The sequence below is a fragment of the Serinus canaria genome, chromosome 4 (assembly GCF_022539315.1).
Source record: "Serinus canaria isolate serCan28SL12 chromosome 4, serCan2020, whole genome shotgun sequence".
Classification (NCBI taxonomy): Eukaryota; Metazoa; Chordata; class Aves; order Passeriformes; family Fringillidae; genus Serinus; species Serinus canaria.
Window position 1 is genome coordinate 11,671,188 of NC_066317.1, and position 18,814 is coordinate 11,690,001.

An 18,814-nucleotide genomic window follows, 5' to 3' on the forward strand; every position below is an offset into this window, starting at 1 on the left:
CAAATGATTAGTGGAGAGACAGTGTTGGACCTTTCAGAGAAACCAGTGCTTGTTCTGTGTCTGTTCGGGATACCTACTTGCTTTTTTGTTGTTAATTTACTTGAACTTGTTTCTCACTGTTCCCAGAAAAAGAACAGTGGCTCAGGCAGCAGTGTGGCAGATGAGAGAGTTGATTACGTTGTGGTGGACCAGCAGAAAACGCTGGCTCTGAAGAGCACGCGTGAGGCATGGACTGATGGCAGACAGTCTTCGGAGTCCGAGACACCCACGAAAAGTGTGAAGTGAAAACACTTCTTTGTCTTTGAAGAATGGAAAGAAGTGAATTTTGAAGAATCACAGAACCACAATGGCAGTGTTGTTCAGCTGCACAGTACCTGATTCCCTGGGGTGGGAATCAGTTCCTCATTGAATAGGTTGGAAGCCAAAAAGACACTGAATGTATCAAAGGAACTTTTAGATCATGAATTGGCTCTGTGGTGTCCGGAAAAATCACAGCCTGTAAATAACCTGTAAAATAATATTACTTAAGTGTCAGAAAACCTTTTGTTCTGTAGTTAACACATTTGTAGTATTACTGTGTTTATGCACTTTTTCAGTTACAATGTTGGTTCAGGTATTCACAGTTACTATACCTTACTGTCTAATTCATCTGGAGAATTCTTTTTTCCTTACACTACAATTCCTCACAATTTTAGGTTAATTAAGCTACATGTAGAAACGGAAATTAATATTTGAACTTCATTTTAACAACTCAAAATTGATTTTGCAGAAATACTTTTGCAATTGAATAATCTACTTGAAATGCCAAGAGACAAGTGTTAGTTACATACTCGTTTATATTTAATACATACAAAATTATTTGGAAGTCTACAGGTTACCTTCCTAACAAAAAATAGCTGTGAGTTAATAATAATGAACTGTACTCGGTTTAGACCTAAAATCCTGCCTTATATGTTAGTTGTTAGTGGTGGAACTTCTATTGTATTTTATTAATGACAGTGTTCTGTGTTCAATGGGTGAAGATTCTGCAGGGTGGGATCTTACACTTTCAAAGACTGAATAATTAAATGTCAAGTAAGCCTGCAAACCACTGATGGCATGCAGTAATATTGTGATCTCACACTTATTAACAAGAAATAACCTTTATATTATTTACACAAGGTAGAGTATATAAATCAGGTACGTACCAAGCACTGTTGTGCTAATACACTGATCAGGTTTAGACAATGAGCTTTAGTTTTATACTGTTTAGAAGTTCTAATGTCAGTTTTCAGTTCAAGATTAATGAGACAGTTTGACATTCACTTTTTGTAGTACTAGCAAAATACTGTGATTTTGAATTAGACATTAACTCAAATGGAAATACTATGTTTTAACACCATAGTGCCCTTCTTTTGAGCTCTATTTTACTTTAATCTCCTGCTTGGCCTTATATTTAAATCCCTATGCAACTGATATTTTATATCTCTGTTTTTAAAAATTAGATAATATACCTAAATGATCCCCTTGTAAACCACTTGTTGCTCTTTCCTGGTACAGGATTTTAAACTCTATATACTGTGATCCTTTATTTTACTATGCCAGTTCCAAGTAATAATCTGCCTTGGTTTAGAAACATTTTTTTGTTATATGGAAGAAGATAGAATTCTTTAAATACATGAATGAGTTAGGTCTAGATAGAATACTTACTAACACTTTTGTTTAATACAAATGCCCTCAATTAAGTGGTTGGTTTCATTTTCCTGCCCAATTGGGTTTTTTTTGTCCAGATCATTTAAAAATTGAGCTTAGAGCTGCATTGTTTTCTGGCATGTTGGCCTTCATACTGTGCCTAATCTACCATTGGTTGTTTCTCTTCCCTCACAGCCACAATCTAGTATGTAAAATATCTTCTTCTTAACAAAGGTTCTTTTTAAATTAGTAATATTTTGATATTTTGAATGTTCATTTTAAAAAAAGAAACTAAACACAGTGAATTTTGAGGTGGATTTTAAATAAATCAAGTTGTTCTGTTTTGGTGTGTAAACTCTGTCCTACAAAGCAGCAAACGGATGTCAGTGTGTCTGGGAAGGTGCCTGGATACCAACCACATTTTTTCTGTAGATGTACAGCTAGAACAATTTTTAACTTGGATCTCTGATTTAAAACTCTGTGCCAAGAAGCCAAATAATGTGAATTCCCACTCTTCTGGGAGCCAGGAAAAAATCAGTCTCCTAAGCCAGCCTCTCTTGCTGAGCTAGTGATAGGAGATGGATTTGCTCTAAGTTTGCTGATATCAGTCCTTGATTTACAGATTACACTTACTCTTTCTTCATTTAAAATTTGGCAGGATTCACCAGATTATTTGTTATTATGATGAGAGATTTGTTATTATGATGTTATTATGTTATTGTTATGAGAATCCACTCTTAATTTCTAGGCTTTTCCCCTTTCTTTTGTTAAGGAAAACAGGAGTTCCCACACTGTACAGACAGTGTAACATTTTCTAAGTATGAGCCTACAATTTCTCTTTAAGTAGATTTCTAAGCAGTTTCCTCCCCCATATTCCATTCTTACATTTTCCATACTTACATGCTATCCATGGTATGTTCAGAATCAGAGGAGTGATTTTAACTTCTGATGATACATCTCATTTTCACCTGGGAAGCTGCAGGGGCTTCATAGTGCAAATCTGTCTGAGCTCTTGGATGGTTTAAGGATATGATTATAAAATTGAAAAAGTGACTCCTAAAGTTGTAGGTGATAGAAAGCAAGTGAAACTGATATCAGCCCTGTGTCACTTCCAGTTACTAGAATTGTGAGGACTCTCTAGTTGGAGGCAAGCTGGTGGAAATTCAAGCAGATACAGGTGCAGAAGTAGCTTGTCAATGTTGCTTGTCAAGTGTTCTTTTTTCAAATAGGTAAGTTTTCTATTGTTTTGCTCAAACTCTATGTTACCAGTTGCAGTTACAGTTTTCATTGTTGTATGTGTCATTATAAATTGCAAATATATATATTCAATATGTCTTTTACAAGTATACAACACCTTGCTCTTAAAAATCAAAAGAAAACTTGGTGCCTTGTACTCTAAGATTGACTTGAGAGGTGATTTGGTATCATTCCATGGTGTGATCTGAACTTTTCTTTATCTGCTAAGTACCAATAGCCACACTTTTACACACTGCGATATAATCACTATTACCTCATGAAGTGCAGGTGCAAACACAGCTGCTCTGTTCCACTAGAACTTCGTAATGTGACATGGAAAAAGGTGAAAATGTGGTCATTAGTCTTTTTCTTTACTAATATTTGTATTTATGTAAAAAAATAATAACAAACCATTCATGTATGACAGTTGTGACATAGTGCCACACCTAGGGAGTACAGGCAAATTACAGTATGGCTGTTTTGATTAAGTAATTTAGAATTTATTGCTTCTTGTAGCTAATTAGGGAGTGATGGGCACCTCTGTAGCTTTTACAGTGCACTATGAGCCAAGCAAGATTTTAATCACAGTGAAATTTAAGTTTAGCTATTACTGCAGCAGTAAATTTGTGTGTGTGTGTATACATGTATATGCATATATATGTGTGTATACACACACACACACACACACACACACACATATATATAGTACTTTGCAAAAGCACTTTGGAAACTTAGCAGCCCTGGAGAGAGTTCCATTCCCTCCTTAGCTATAGAGGTTTGTGTCATGAAAAGCGAATGGACATTTATTTGCTCAAGGAGAAGGTACTGCCATACAATATCCGTGTGCAATTTGGACAGCAATAGTGTCACTTCATCTGTTGAAATATTTTATACCTGTAGTTCATAAGAAGCTCAGCACTATCCACAGGTGAACTTAAATTTCAATATTATCCTCCATATTTCCTAATCTGATCTTGATCTCTGTATTGCATCAAACTGCTTCTTAAATGTTAATTTCTTGTTGTTTTATTTCTTGGGAATATTAATATGGCAATGACCACAAAAAAGGTGCTTGTCTAGCAATTATTGTAATAAGTGTTCCACAAAAACATTGTGTTGATTTGGTGTAGATGAACCAAATCAAAGACAATGAGGTTTCTGGATTTTGCCCTAACTGAATGAACACTTTGAGTTCAGCTCTCAGCCTGACAAGGTGCAGAGTATTATACAAAGAAAAGGTGTTGAGAGAGTTATGAACAATATCTCTGACATTTTAAGTTTTCCAGAATATGTTTATGGTTCTGCAGCCCTGATGTTAATTTTCAGTAGCAAAAGCGGGAGGAGAACAGGTAGTGGATGCATGACCAGCTGAAAGGTTTTTGCTATCTCGTTCTTAAGTAAAAAGAACTAGACTGTTCTGGTGCCAGTGGTTTTCTTTCTAGATGGTCTAGAAAAGATGATTTTCATGTTTCATTTGAAAAGGATGATCTGTTTGCTTCAGCTTTTTTATAATCCGGTTAGCTGAAGTGTACAGTTGTATAATCTGCTCTGCACACACATAAAATATTTAATTTTATATGCTAAAATGGAATAGAATAAAATCCTGTACAGTTTAGAACATAAAGCAACAAGTAGGAAAAATGGAGACTCTCAAAGTTTTCCTGCAATTATAAAGCCAGCAATCATCATGATTCACTCTTGAAAATTCTCCAGGATCTCTCATCATTGTCAAGCTTTTTCCTAGTAAGTTGTATCTGCAGCGAAATAAAATGTGTGTCACATTTTCAGAAAGACCAATCCTAATAAGATTTTAATAAATGCTCTTTGAGGTCCTGGGTTTAATGTGTGTGGAGGGGGCTTGCATAAGGTACCCAGACAGCTTGATTGTTTTAATCAGAAGGCCAGAAGAGGAGGAAAATATAAATATGCCTTATTTTCCCTGAATTCGTACCAGACTTTAAAATATGTAAGTTTTCATATTTTTTTGTGCTTTTTAGGGAATATACTTTAGAGGAAGGATTCGCTACTTGCTTCTGTGCACTTGTGCTGGTTTTTGCACAATTATAAACTGTGCAGACTAGCTGAAAGTTTAAGGTTTTTTCCTTTCTATTTTGTGTTAGAGGTGAAGGATGCAGACCTATGAGTTTGAGGATGCCTCAGACTGGCCTGCTGGTATACCTCAGAGTCTGGAGTTAATTGCATCAAAACAATGATTCAACCCTCTGCTGAGGTGATCTTTATAGTAATACCTATAAATCATGGTGTGTATATATTTTTTTTTTGATTAATCATAATTGAGACCTAAATGTTGGAAACAAATTGTGTTCAGAGTTAAGGTCCCTAATCTCCAGTTAGGCATAGAGCAGCATTTGAAAAGGCATTATGTGTAACAGGGTTCAAATTCCGCAGGCACACAGATCCATTTACGATCTTTTGAGGAGCAGAATTTCATATTCAAGGCACCGCTGTCCTCTTTAAGTAAGTGAAAGTTCCAAGAACTTTTTCAAAATCGAATTTCTACTCAATTATGTGAATGTAAGTTTAGGAATTGAATTTGAAAAACACACCTTGTGTTATAACTATGGGGTTTTTCCTCCATAAATGAAAGAAGTGATGATTCTTTAGATATTTTTGCCTTTAGTTCTATTCACTGACAGCCCAATATGAGGAAGCACAAAATAGACTTGGCCCTTGAACTTTTTAAAAAGATGGAAAAAAGGAGCCACCCAGGACCAGGATTTAGCCTCTGATCTCCTTATACACTGTATGGTGCAGCTGCCCCCAATTCCAGTGCTCAGTTTAGGAGTTGGGACACAGATCCTGTGGCCAGTATCAGGGAAGTACCAACAAGCTCTGAAAAAATGGTTTGCTTAAAAACAATATCAAGAGTTCCAGCAAAACTTTAGTTTTGGAGAGGGCTGGTGGGTTTGTTTCCTCTGTGTAAAATGAATAGGATAATATTTAGGATTGTGATGCAAGTATACTCAGTACCACCCTTTGGGAGCTATGCTGTATCTCAATATGAATATTATTGTTCACCCTATTTTTGGGTATCTGTGGTCTGTATTTTTGTACAGCATTTGGTATACTAGGATAAGGGCTGTCTTTAAAGTCTGGGATCAAGAATCAGAAAACGTTGGCTCCCAACAACGTTTTAAGGTTAAGGATAAATTTCCAATGGATAGTTCTAAGATCCTGAGATTTTCCTTTAGTAGGTGCATTGTGTATAAGGATGGAAACTTGAAATTAAGCAAGCAGTTATTGTTCTGTAAATAGGATGTTGTTCTGTTTTCAAAAAAGCCCAAACAAAACTTTTTTAAAAAATAAATTATTTAAAATTATCCATTCTGCACACACAATGTCAGACTTTTCTCTTAGTAGTTTTTACCTCCCCTGCATCATAATGATCTGAATAAATGCTGTTACATTTTCTCCAGGACACATAGTTCTTTGGTGAAGTCTTACTTTGATTTCCTGTGTATTTCTGACATGAATTTTCCCCCAACTATTCTCTTTAATTAAAGGAGGGTTGAAAACCAATTTACTTTTATAAAAGCTGCTCTGTTTTTTGTGAGTGAGCAGAAGATTTTTTTTAATGTAGCAAATCTCTGTTATGATTCAGAATAGTCACTACTGCAGAAAGGAATTCAGATGATGTATACAAAGCAGTAACTCCAAAGCAGTGATGATAGGCTAATACAAAAAGCATATTCATGTCTAAAACCAAAGGCTCAGGAAATACATGTGGCACAAAACAACACAATCCACAGCACACATGAGGGTTCATCATTTTTCCAATAAAAGCTGTTTTGGAAGCCCCTGTATGTCCTATCTATTCTGATACTATAGTTACAGGTAAGTAGATATTTATCAATGTTAAGTGTCAAAGTGTTTTGCAAAGTCTTTCATGACTATTTAAGTATCTAAACACTATGGGGAAAACTGGCCTAGATGACAACTGAGTGGAAACACAGCAGCATAAGAAAAGCAAGGTAACCATGAAAATCCGATTAAGATACCATGGCAGAGGCATCAATGTATGAAATTTGAGTGTAGAGGCAGATGGATACTTGTGTATATGTGGAATTCACGTGGAACTATTACTGAAGGGATAAAACTGCCCATGTAGTTAAAACAGAAAAATTAAAGTATTATGTCTTCCTTAAAAAAAACTCTTCTTCAGATTTATCCCTATCTTTCACTGAAGGTCTGTATCCAACTTCTTAAAGTCCTTTTTTGCTCTAAGAATAACAGCAGCAGGAGGAAATCTTGATGGTATCAAAGGTCTTTCCCAACCTAGTTAATTCTGTGATTCTGTAAGTCAGATGGCTTAACTGCTGTGCTAATACGTGGAGGTAAGTTTTCCAAAAGAGTCTTTCCTTGCCCTGTCTCACTCTGGTTGCAGTACTGTAAGGTGAGGAGTGAGCTTCATGAAAGGAAACAGGGCAGAACCTGGTTGCTGAGAGGGAGGAGAACCCAGAGTTTTGAAAAGGATCTGTGTGTGTAATAAAGTGTTTGTGCATTACTTTTTATACTAAAATGTATTTTACATATTGAAAAAATATATATGTTTGCCTTTTGGTGGAGCCTTTTCAGTCATAGCAGCAAAGAAATAAAATCTAAGAGCATTTTATTAATGCTGGGTTTTTTTCTGTGAAAGTGCTGCTTGTTACAGAATCTCCATTCTTCAAGGATTTCTGTAATGAGTATTAGCAGCTGACTCCATATGGGGTCATTTATTTTTGCATGGGTAAATTTTATTGATCAAAGGGCCTGTATTAAGATGGACACAAGGACAGTCTGATATCTGCATGCCATGTTGCTGTTACCAAATATATACTGGTTTGTGGTTGGGCACAATTTGAAAGACTTTTGGCCTTCACATGTCATTATTTCTGTAGTCTTCTTTTTGAAGATACACACAGCACAGGCTTAACAGTTTGTTTAAGCACAGCAGATGAAGTCTGGGCTATTTATTTTCTGTGGAAGTTTAGTTTTACCAGGATAGCTACACTAATTTGAACAATCTCAATGTCATCTTCATGGTACTCAAAGAGCACATGGATGAAATTTATACACCTACATATGTTAAACTCTAAAAAGTTTCCATTGCATTAAGGAATCTACTGAAATTAATATATAGAATTGTTTGCATGTGTTGGTTTGTTTGGTTTTTTTTTTGTGGGGGGATGGGTATTTTTAATACTGGAAATCAATGTGTTGACAGTTATGATGAAGCTGATGACAGTGACCTTTGCTGATGGGCAGAGGGTTTAGGGGTTTTTGTTTTGTTTTGTTTTGAGGGGTGTTTTTTTTGTTTTTCATTTGTTTGTTTGTTTTAACAGATGTAGCATGAGTTTAATGGCTTCTTTGACTGTTGATCGTGTGTGTGTGTGTGTGTGTGTGTGTGTGTGTGTGTGTGTGTACACCACCTCTTGCCTGCAGCACTGTTAATCTGAGGCTAGAAGAAAAGTGACAGTGACAGAAGTGATGGTTTGAAACACGTCTAATTGTATTTACTCTTGGTGGGATACTCCAGTTCCACATCAGCCTTGTGAGGAAGTAGAAAAACTGGCAGTATCTCATCTCACGTGGGTCGTATCTTGCTTTGGCATTGTAAACTAAAAAAACCTGACAATTCCCCCCTAAGATCTGAACACAAACCAAATTCTCACCCCTCTCTTACCTTCTTGAACCCAAATTGATGTCTCATGGAGCAACCACAAGCAACTCTATTTCACTCCTTTTGTTTCCCAAATTTTGGGAAGATTTACAGTTTTCTACATGTTCAGCAATGCCTATTAGCATAATTGCTACACAGGTAATAATATCAGAGTTGCTTTTACTTGTGGTGTTTCAATTTCTTGTTTAACAAGGAGTCATCTAAAGAATAATTAATTAAAGTTATGACTGCTCAACTAAGCAACAAAGTTGCAAGATGTGTTGCCTGAGAGATTTGACAAAAATCTGTAATTAAACAGCTCTTTACCAACTTCATAAGCATGTTAGCAATTAGTTGTTGCTGCTGTTGGGTACTGGCTGAGGGGGGATTTCTTGCTTTATTGTGCATTTGACCATAATGTAGGTGTTCAACACATGAGTAACCTCTGTCATGAACTTCTTTATGCCATTGTTTGCTTTCAGTTTAAGGTCTTCATATTTGGGCTCCGTATGGTTCATGAAGATTTTCATGTTAACTTGGAAAGTCCTCTTTCCTGCATTGGTTGGGGTGTTTCTTTGGGGGGGTGGGGGGTGGTTTGGTTGTTGTTATTGGGTGGGGTTTTGTTTCAGCTTTGGTTTTCTGGGGTTTTTTTGCATAGTCTTCTGCTTTCAGGACTTCATAAAACTCAAAAATAAATTTAGAACCTTTTATCTTTTAACTTTTGGCAAGATTTTTTTTTTCAATTATTTTGTCTGTTGAAGTAGAGGTGAATGTTCACCTTTGCTGATACCAAGCACACAAATATCTCAACACCCCCATAGCCTGGCATGGTGCTGTTTTATTTTGCTGGATGGCCAAGAATCGATGAGATTTGGATGGAGGTTGTGCTTTTCTCCCTTCCCCATCAAACCAGATCCTACCTGTCAGTTTTAGTCTAAGAGATGGTGTCATAGGTGCTGAAATATAATCATCGCTCTTCCCAAACACCTGACTTCTTCCCAAGGGCCTTCTACCCCGTTTTCCTTCACAAGTGATTCTCTTTGTGTGGTTTTGTTGTGTGCTTTGTAGGGGAGGTAAAAGAATGAAAAATGGGAAAGAGTATAGCTCCCCTACACTCCTCACCACAGAGAGAGCACTGCATTATCTGGAGCAGCTCTGGGAGAGGGGACAGGAACTGAGGCACAGCAGGTGGACACAAGACTATGCTGGAAGAGTAGAGCTGGCTAAAATAACACGGTTATTTTAATTTGTAATTTGCTGCTGTGTATTTAAAAAGTTCAAGCTGTGTCCCAGAATGGAGAGAATAGCATTTAGCAAAGCTCAGGGACTAAGTTTTCATCTGTGATAAGAGATGACAATGAGCAGTGGGAAAATATGTCAATAAATTTGTGATTAGCTGAGAAATCCTATTCTAGGAAAATTGAGATTTTCAGGGAATTTATTATTCTGCGTAGTTCTGGCAGAAACAAAGTGACGACATCTTTTGGAAATGTCAAAGCTAATGATTTTAACTTCAAAAAAATATTAAAGGATTGTAATAAAAGACAATGGAATGAAGGTTGTAATAATTGTCATGAAGATGGTCTGTTTTGCTGCTACATTCCAGGTTACAGTGGTTTCTCAGGATGTGGAAGATGCAGCTTCACAAACCTGTGGAATGCACTCAGTGGCTGCATCTGCACTGAAAACACGTGAATATTGCTGGAATACCTACAGGTGTGACAAATCTGCAGGAGAAGACGTGTAAAGCAATTCAGATGATGTGGAGAACGTGCTGTCCACACTGTGAACCAGTCAGGGGACTTTTGCTTCTGACTAGGTCAGGTCTGGCCCTTTGGAAAGCCTCTGTTTGCACCTGGAGGGCAATAGTAGTGCTCTTAAGCAGATTTTCCTGTTCAGTTTCATCCTATTCCGTGCACTCTGGGATTCTGGGATGCACGTTCTGGTGGGTGGCACCTGGCAGGTTATCAGTGAGGAGGTGAACATCTCCCATGAGTAAAAGCCGGTGCAGGTGTAGATCTGCTCAGTCATATCCTAAAGCAGGGGGCTGCAGCCCACGATGCTTCAAGGGAGCAGACACTGTTGTATTCAGATGGTTACAAAACTGTACTTCTGTACCTACAAACTTGGTCTGGCTCCATGAACCTGAACAAGTGAGAGCAGGGAACTTGAGAGGGTGGCTCTGTGTGGCACCCTTTCCGTGAATGTTCAAGCTGCCTCATCAGTAACTTACTGTATAGCACACTGCTGTCTCCTGCTTTAACCACACCCCCTGCTGCTCCTGCCTGGTGGTGCCGGAGCCGTGAGGAGGCGGGGGGCTGCAGCTGGGCTCCAGCTAGAGCATGGCTTCGCCTCCTCAGGTGATTCCTGAGCCTTTCCTGGAGGGCTGTGAAGACGGTGAAGGGCCTTGAGGGGAATCCGTGTGAGAAGCGACTGAGGTCACTTGGTCTGTTCAGCCTGTAAGAGACTGAGGGGAGACCTCATTGCAACTATAGATTGAGGGGAAGAGGAGTGTTATGAACACGTTCGGAGGTTGATATAATCAGAGGTGTTAAATGTTAAGTTGAAACTGTAACTGTTAAGAATACACTCATAGGTTGATACAATTAGAAGTGTTAGATGATAATTTAAAATTGTAAACAGTTAAGAATGTTAACAGTTGTTGAATGTTAAACTTTTAATCCCCTACCTTACTGGTATCTTTGTTGTCTCCATCGGGCAGTGCTTCCCCTGCTCCCTAAGATGGCGCCCGATAACATCCCTGGGAAATATGCAAATGAAGAGACATTCTAAGAACTCAAACCAAAGGGCCTTAAAAACAAAGAATGAGCTGAAAATTCAACAAACCAAGCTATGAGCCATATCAACAGAAAGTTCCCCTACTCTACCAGCAAGGTTTTAAGTGTCACCATGACTTTACTAGAACTGGACCAGAATGAGGACCCTAGACAATGAGCCAGAGCCGTCTTCCTAGGCACGCCCGTGAGGACGGAAGCCCCAGTTCTGCTGCGAAGCAAAACTGTCTCTCTCTCCTCCTCTGCGTCGCCAAAGGGAGCAGTGGCCGTGTGCGCGACCCCTCGCCACCCCCCCCCCGCCCCCTCCAGAGCTGATCACTTAATAAAGGCATCCAAAAGGGGCAGGTCTCCTTGCCCTTTCTCTTACCACAAGTTGGGGACTCGTCCGGGATGGGCCACACCTTAAGAGGACGCCAGGAACGGGACGGCCACCCACCCTGGACCTCCAGGACAGCTGGCTAACTGGATTAAGGAGATCAGCCTGGGAACAGCGACGACGAGGAGCGCCGGAGGAGTAAGTAACCCCGGTGGCGGGCGTAGGAGGCGAGCGAATGATGTGTGAGTGAGATGAGGGCCGGCAGCTCGGACCCTTGAAGTGAGTGAGGACCCCTTAGTACCGCGGTTCCGGACTCCCGCGAGGGGGCCGGCCGGGAACAGGGGGAAGCGAGAGAAACAGCTGACTGAGTCGTCTCCTGGGGATAGAGAGTCCCCCCTCTGGGCGTGCAGGGGATAGCCAGGTGTGAGTGGCACGTGCCAGGGTTAGGTCTCCCTTGATAAGACCATTGCGGTCTAGGTAGGTCCGGGTGTGTGGAGTACCTAGACATTGGGTGAGTCACATGCAGGATAGGGTGCCCCCAGGCACTACCGGTACCAAGCGCCCACGAGGGTCCTCACTTCCCAGGACCGGGTCAGACGTACTGCAGGTGGTGCGCTGCCGCAATCTCGAGGAGGAGATCGTAAACCCACGGCCCAAGAGCACTGGGGTGGGGAGTCTTTAGGTTAAGGCAAGGACAGGCATCACACATTCCTGCACACATCCCTTTCACCTAGGCTATTCCACTGGGGAGGGATAGCCAAGCCGGATGGCGGACGGTAAAGGGGTCGGTTGAGCTTGAGTTGATCCCAGTTCCTGGGAAGGGATACCCCCGGGTAACCCCACGGAGTTTCCTTGAACTTTCCTACCTCCGTTCAAAAAAGTGAGGAAGGTGGATACAGTATTAGAACAGGATGGTCTAGCCCGAACCACGAGTCTGAACTAGGTTCAGACTCGTGGTTCTGCCTGGCGGGTGGCTAGACAAGGGAAGGTTCTGGTGCCCAAGGAGGGGATTCTAATACTAGGGACCCTGGCTTGCGTCGAAAAAGAGTGCTCAAGAGTCTCTGAAGCAGAGGCGAGGCGCGGGGGTACATGTAGGGGGTCTAATCACTAGGATAGGCCCCAAGGTAGAGTCAGGAAATGTCCAAGGCACAGCTTGGAACTAAAAGTGTGAGTGTAAAGAGTTTTACCCGGGTAAGAGAGAGAGAGAGTGAATCCTATCCTGATAGTTACCCTTTAGTATGAGAGTAGGAGTGTGACAGAGGGGTTTAAGTTAGCTTACGAGGGGGGAAAAGGCTTGAGTTAGAGTTATTCATTTAGTTGAAAAAGCTAAGAAGCACTTAAATTACTTACAGGTTTGTGTTGCCCGTCTGTAGATTTTCGTTCGGGTAGGGGCACATTTAGGGTTCTAGTTTTCTCATTTAAGGATGGGTCAGTGTGTAAGCAAGAGAGGAAACCCCCTCAAAGGGAAAAAGAAGGTAAGAAGTATTCCCTTAGACAGTCCACTTGGACAGCTATTAGACCACTGGGATTCTCAAGAAGCCACTAAGACCCTTGACCAAGTTAAAATGATTCATTACTGTACAGAAATTTGGCCAAAGTTCAAATTACAAGGGAAGTGGCCTTGGTATGGGACCTATGACCCATGGATATGTTCACAATTAAATCATTATTTACGAACTCGAGAGAATCCTGATGTAGAACAGTTAATGTATGCTGCCTGTTGGCAGGCAGGGGCTGTGAATGAAGGAAGTGTAAAGATCTGTAAATTAAAGGAGAAAGAGAAAGAAAAGAATGAGAGTAGAGAAGAAGTTAGTAAAAAGTGGGACCCCCTTGATTACTTACCTCCTCCTCCTTTCCCTCCCATTTACCTGGCAATGCGCCCTGCTCCTCTTCCAGAACCCCCGGTTTTACCTTTGGTTCCTTCCTCCCCAATCCCACTACCACCTTCTCCTAATGCCCCTATGCAAGACTCTAATCCTGTACCTATCCTCCTGGCGATTACCCCAGATTCTTCCTCAACCCCAACCCCCTTGCCGTGTGCTCCAGTAACCTCTCTTCCCACCACTCTCTCTTCCTCAACAGTGTTTTTAACTCCGCCTCCTTCCAACACCCCTAACTCTAAACTTGGACCTTCACCAACCCCTGTAGTTACCCTTCCATTGCTGCCCAGCACCGCTACGTGTACACTTCCCTCTCCAACCCTCTCATCATTATCCCCAAAGGTAATTCCTGATTCCAGTACCATAGACCTACCTTCTTTTCCCTTACCTGTGTCTATCCCCTTACCACCTCTTAATTGGAATCTGAGTTCATCTCCTTCTTCTAGTGACCAGCAAGATTCTGCATTCCAGGTGACTTCCCAAATTGACAATAATATTGATGGCCCCTGGTGTAACACTAGGTCAAAGGCATCAAAACCCGAAAAGATGATGCCCCTCAGAGAAGTCCCAATGGGCGGAATGTTGGGAGGGGTAGGTTTTGTAAACGCACCACTCACGGCTTCTGAAGTTCGGAGCTTTAAAAAGGAGTTAGGAAATTTAGTCGAAGATCCAGTAGGCATCTCAAACCAGGTGGACCAGTTCCTTGGTCCTAACATTTACACCTGGGGAGAATTAGATTCTATACTGAATATCTTATTTTGCCCTGAAGAGGTCAGAATGATCAGGACAGCAGGTATTAAGATTTGGGAAAGGGAGAATAGAACCGGGCCTCCTGGAGACCTTAAGATGCCTCTAGTAGACCCGGGATGGCATCCAAATCACGAAGAAGGCAGAAGGAATATGAGAGACTACCGGTCTCTGATAATAAAAGGTATAAAAGAATCAGTCCCTCGCAGTAGTAACACGAAATTAGCCTTTGAAGGTACCCAAGAAAAGGATGAGGCTCCAGCAAGTTGGCTCAATAGATTGAGGAGGAATTTTCAGCTATACTCTAATATAGACCCCGATAGTCCAGAAGGACAGGTACTTTTAAAAGTACAATTTGTTACGAAGTCCTGGCCCGACATTAGGAGGAAGTTAGAAAAAATCGAAGATTGGCAGGAGAAAAGTATAAATGAGTTATTAAAAGAGGCTCTGAGAGTTTACCTTCGGAGAGAAGAAGAAAAGGCAAAGGCAAAAGCCAGAATAATGGTAGCTGTAGCTCGAGAAAGTGCAGGGGCTGATAAAGATCTATCAGCCCACGGATCACCTGAAACAGGTCAAAGAAAACCAACATCCTCAGTAGGACGATATTGGGAAAAACCGGGATTTAGAAAGGAAGGGGAAAAATCAAGAAGGATAGAAGGAGTACCTAATGGAAGGGCGTGTTATTATTGTGGGCAAGTTGGACACTTCAGAAAAGAGTGCAGGAAACTGCGTAGAGATGAGGTGATCGCACAAGAACAGGAAGCCTTGGCACGAGCCTTGAGGGGCGAAGATTAGGGGTGTCAGGGGCTCTTTACGTTAGGGGATCCAATGAGACACCAAGAAGAGCCCCTAGTAAATTTCTGTGTGGGTCCCCAGGATGAAGATTTTGAATTCCTTGTAGATACAGGAGCAGATAGATCCAGCATTAATAGGTTACCGGTGGGGGTGAACATTGGAAATAAAACTTGTGACATATTGGGAGTAGATGGGAAGCCGTTTAGAGCTCCAGTGGTAGAGAACATGGAAATAAAAGGAAATTCAAAGCAGTGTATAGTAGATATTATCTATCTGCCTAGACTAGAAACCAATCTGCTGGGGAGAGATTTGCAAGTCCTGTTGGGAGTAGGGATTGTACCAGAGAATGGGAAAATGATGGTCAGACTTATGATGTTAACAGAAAGGGATTTAGAAGGGATTCACCCTGAGGTATGGGCAGAAGAAGGAAAATATGGATATTTGAACATCCCACCGATCAAGGTAGAGATGCACAGAGACACTCCTCCCATACGGGTGAAACAATATCCTATATCATCAGAGGGAAGGAAGGGTTTGGCACCTGTGATTAAACATTTATTAAGGGAAGGCATTCTAGAACCCTGTATGTCCCCTCATAATACCCCCATATTAGCTATCAAAAAGGCTGAAGGAAAATACAGATTGGTCCAAGACTTGAGAGAAGTAAATAAAAAGACTGTTGTGAGACATCCTGTGGTGTCCAATCCATATACATTGCTAAGTCAGATCCCAAGACAACATGCTTGGTTTACTATCATAGACCTAAAAGATGCCTTTTGGTCCTGTCCCTTGGCAGAAGATTGCCGGGATTGGTTTGCATTTGAGTGGGAACATCCAGATAGAAACCGGAAAATGCAGTAAAGGTGGACACGCTTACCTCAAGGATTTACTGAGTCCCCTAATCTCTTCGGGCAGGCGTTAGAAGAATTATTAGATCAATTTCATCCTAAAGAAGGAATAAAAACACTGCAATACATTGATAATTTGCTTATATCAGGAGAACAGGAAAGTGAAGTCAAAACTGTCAGTATACAACTCTTAAATTTCCTAGGGGAAAAGGGGCTTAAAGTATCAAGGGATAAACTGCAATTTGTAGAATCTGAAATCACCTATCTGGGACACGTGATTGGAAGGGGTTATAAAAAATTAAGCTCTGAAAGGATCATAGGAATTCTCTCTATCCCGGCCCCCAAAACGAAGAGGGACGTAAGGAAATTCCTAGGATTATTTGGGTACTGCAAATTGTGGATAGACAATTACACCCAGAGTGTGAAATTTTTGTACAATAAACCAATAGACCAGGAATCAATCAAATGGACAATAGATGATGACCAGCAATTGCAAGATCTAAAAAATAAATTATCTTCGGCCCCTGTATTGAGTTTGCCCGATCTTGGGAAAGAATTTGATCTGTTTGTAAGTGCGGAAGAAGGAACCGCCTATGGGGTACTTACCCAAGAATGGGGAGGCTCTCAGAAACCTGTAGCATTTCTCTCAAAATTACTAGATCCTGTAGCACGGGGGTGGCCAACATGTCTGCAAGCAATTGCAGCCGCAGCAGTTTTAATAGAGGAAGCCCAGAAATTAACATTACAAGGAAAGATTAGAGTACACACACATGATATTAGGACAGTTCTTAGCCAAAGAGCCCAGCAATGGCTCACTGATCCTAGGATTTTAAAATATGAAATGATTCTAATAGATACAAATAATTTAGAATTTGCTACTTCTAACATCCTAATCCCGCCCAATTCCTTTCTGGAGAACCCAAGGACAATATAGAACACAACTGCCTTGAATTAATACACATGCAAACAAAGGTTAGGGAAGATCTTGGAGATGTACCCTTACCCTATGGGAGAGTGTTGTTTACAGACGGGTCTTCTAGAGTGATTGCTGGGAAAAGAGCTTCTGGGTATGCGATAATAGATGGGAAATACATGGAAGTCGTAGAAAAAGGGAAATTATCTTCGAATTGGTCAGCCCAGTGCTGTGAGTGAGGTATATGCATTAAAGAGGGGACTAGATTTGTTAGAGAAAGACTATGGCACTATTTACACAGATTCGCAATATGCATTTGGTATAGCCCACACGTTTGGCAAAATCTGGGAGGAGCGTGGGTATTTAAATTCTAAAGGGAAGAATTTAGTACACACGGAGTTAATAAAGTTAGTACTAAAATCTTTACAAAAGCCAACAGCAATAGCGATAGTGCATATAAAAGGACACCAGAAGGGGGATTCCCTTGAGATAAAAGGGAATAAACTTGCTGACCAAATGGCCAAGGAGGCAGCCTTGGAATCAGGGGAACCAATTAAGATCTTCAAGTTAGAAAGGAAAGCTGGACAAAAGGAAGAAGAAGTTAGGCCAGTCTTCAGTGAAAAAGAACAAAAGGCAATGAAGGAACTTAAATTATATCAAGGGGAGCGGGGTGAATGGTTAACCCAAGATGGGAGGAGGTTTCTGAACCAAGCACTAGCCCGAAAGATATTAACAGAAATACACAAACTAACACATTGGGGAACCCAGGGACTATGCGATCACTTCCTAAGAGAAAACATATGCATTGGAGTGTATAATTTGGCCAAAACAATAACTAAAGGATGCGTAATTTGTCAAAAGATAAACCAAAAAGTAATGAGAAAAATAGAACCTGGAGGAAGAGAATTAGCTTTAAGACCATTCCAAAACATACAAATTGACTTCACGGAAATGCCTCCAGTACAGGGATACAAACATCTATTAGTAATAGTAGACCACCTCACTCATTGTGTAGAAGCTTTTCCCACCAAAAAGGAGACTGTGGAAGTGGTTGCAAAGAAAATCCTGGAAGAAATCATTCCCCAGTATGGTTTAGTGAATATTATTGATTCTGATAGAGGACCTCATTTTGCTGCTCAGGCCTTACAGCAAGTAATCGAAGCCTTGGGAATAAAATGGAGATTGCATACTCCGTGGCATCCTCAGAGCTCAGGGAGAGTTGAAAGGATGAATAAAACACTTCAGATTGTGTTGACAAAATTAATATCTGAGACTAAATTAAATTGGCTGAAGTGCCTACCTTTGGCGCTGTTAGGTATTAGAACAAGACCCCGAGCGGATATAGGGGTCTCCCCTTATGAGATGATGTTCGGGCTCCCCTTCCTACTATCCCCCTACAGTGCTGGAGATTATTCAGATGGAGAAGAAGCTACCCAAAAATATTTAAAAGCTATTGGAAGAACATTAGAGGGCCTTAGAAAACAAGGATATATAGCTCAGACCTCTCCATATGATATAAATGTGCACAATATCCACCCTGGGGATTGGGTACTGATTAAATCATGGAATAATACATCTCTAACACCTAAATTCGAAGGTCCCTTTCAGGTGTTGCTGACCACACACACGGCGATACAGACTCGAGAAAAAGGTTGGACACATATTACTAGAGTCAAAGGACCGGTAACTCCTCCCAGTGACAGACCTAACTCCCTTGCACCATCTGCAGAATCGATAGAAGGAACCTCATCCACCAACTCGCAGGAGTGGACTGTGATCCAGGATCCCAAGGACCTAAAGATAACACTTAGGAAAAAACCGAGGATTGGCGAGGACTGAAAGTAGAGTCAGAGAGTTGTTGTTGTTATAAGTTACTGTAAAAGTTAAATGGTTTGCTATAAAATGGAAAATGTTGAAAGGTGTTTTTAGAATTCGAAAAGTTAAAATCAAC

General features: G+C 40.7%; 1 protein-coding gene across 10 annotated transcripts in view; it reads left to right on the top strand.

Annotated features, from left to right (window-relative positions):
• GAB1 (GRB2 associated binding protein 1) overlaps positions 1 to 18,814 on the top strand; it is a 118,328-nt gene that overhangs the window by 97,080 nt on the left and 2,434 nt on the right. For 6 of the 10 annotated variants that reach the window (XM_050974206.1, XM_050974205.1, XM_050974201.1 and 3 more), the window contains one exon: positions 127 to 7,695. In XM_050974206.1, the coding sequence (XP_050830163.1) occupies positions 127 to 285 (159 nt within the window). In that variant the 3' untranslated portion in view covers positions 286 to 7,695. Of the gene's footprint in view, positions 1 to 126; positions 7,696 to 10,175; positions 10,501 to 18,814 lie in introns of those variants that run through there. The other 4 variants (XR_007777539.1, XR_007777538.1, XM_050974202.1 and 1 more) reach the window with 4 other exon arrangements.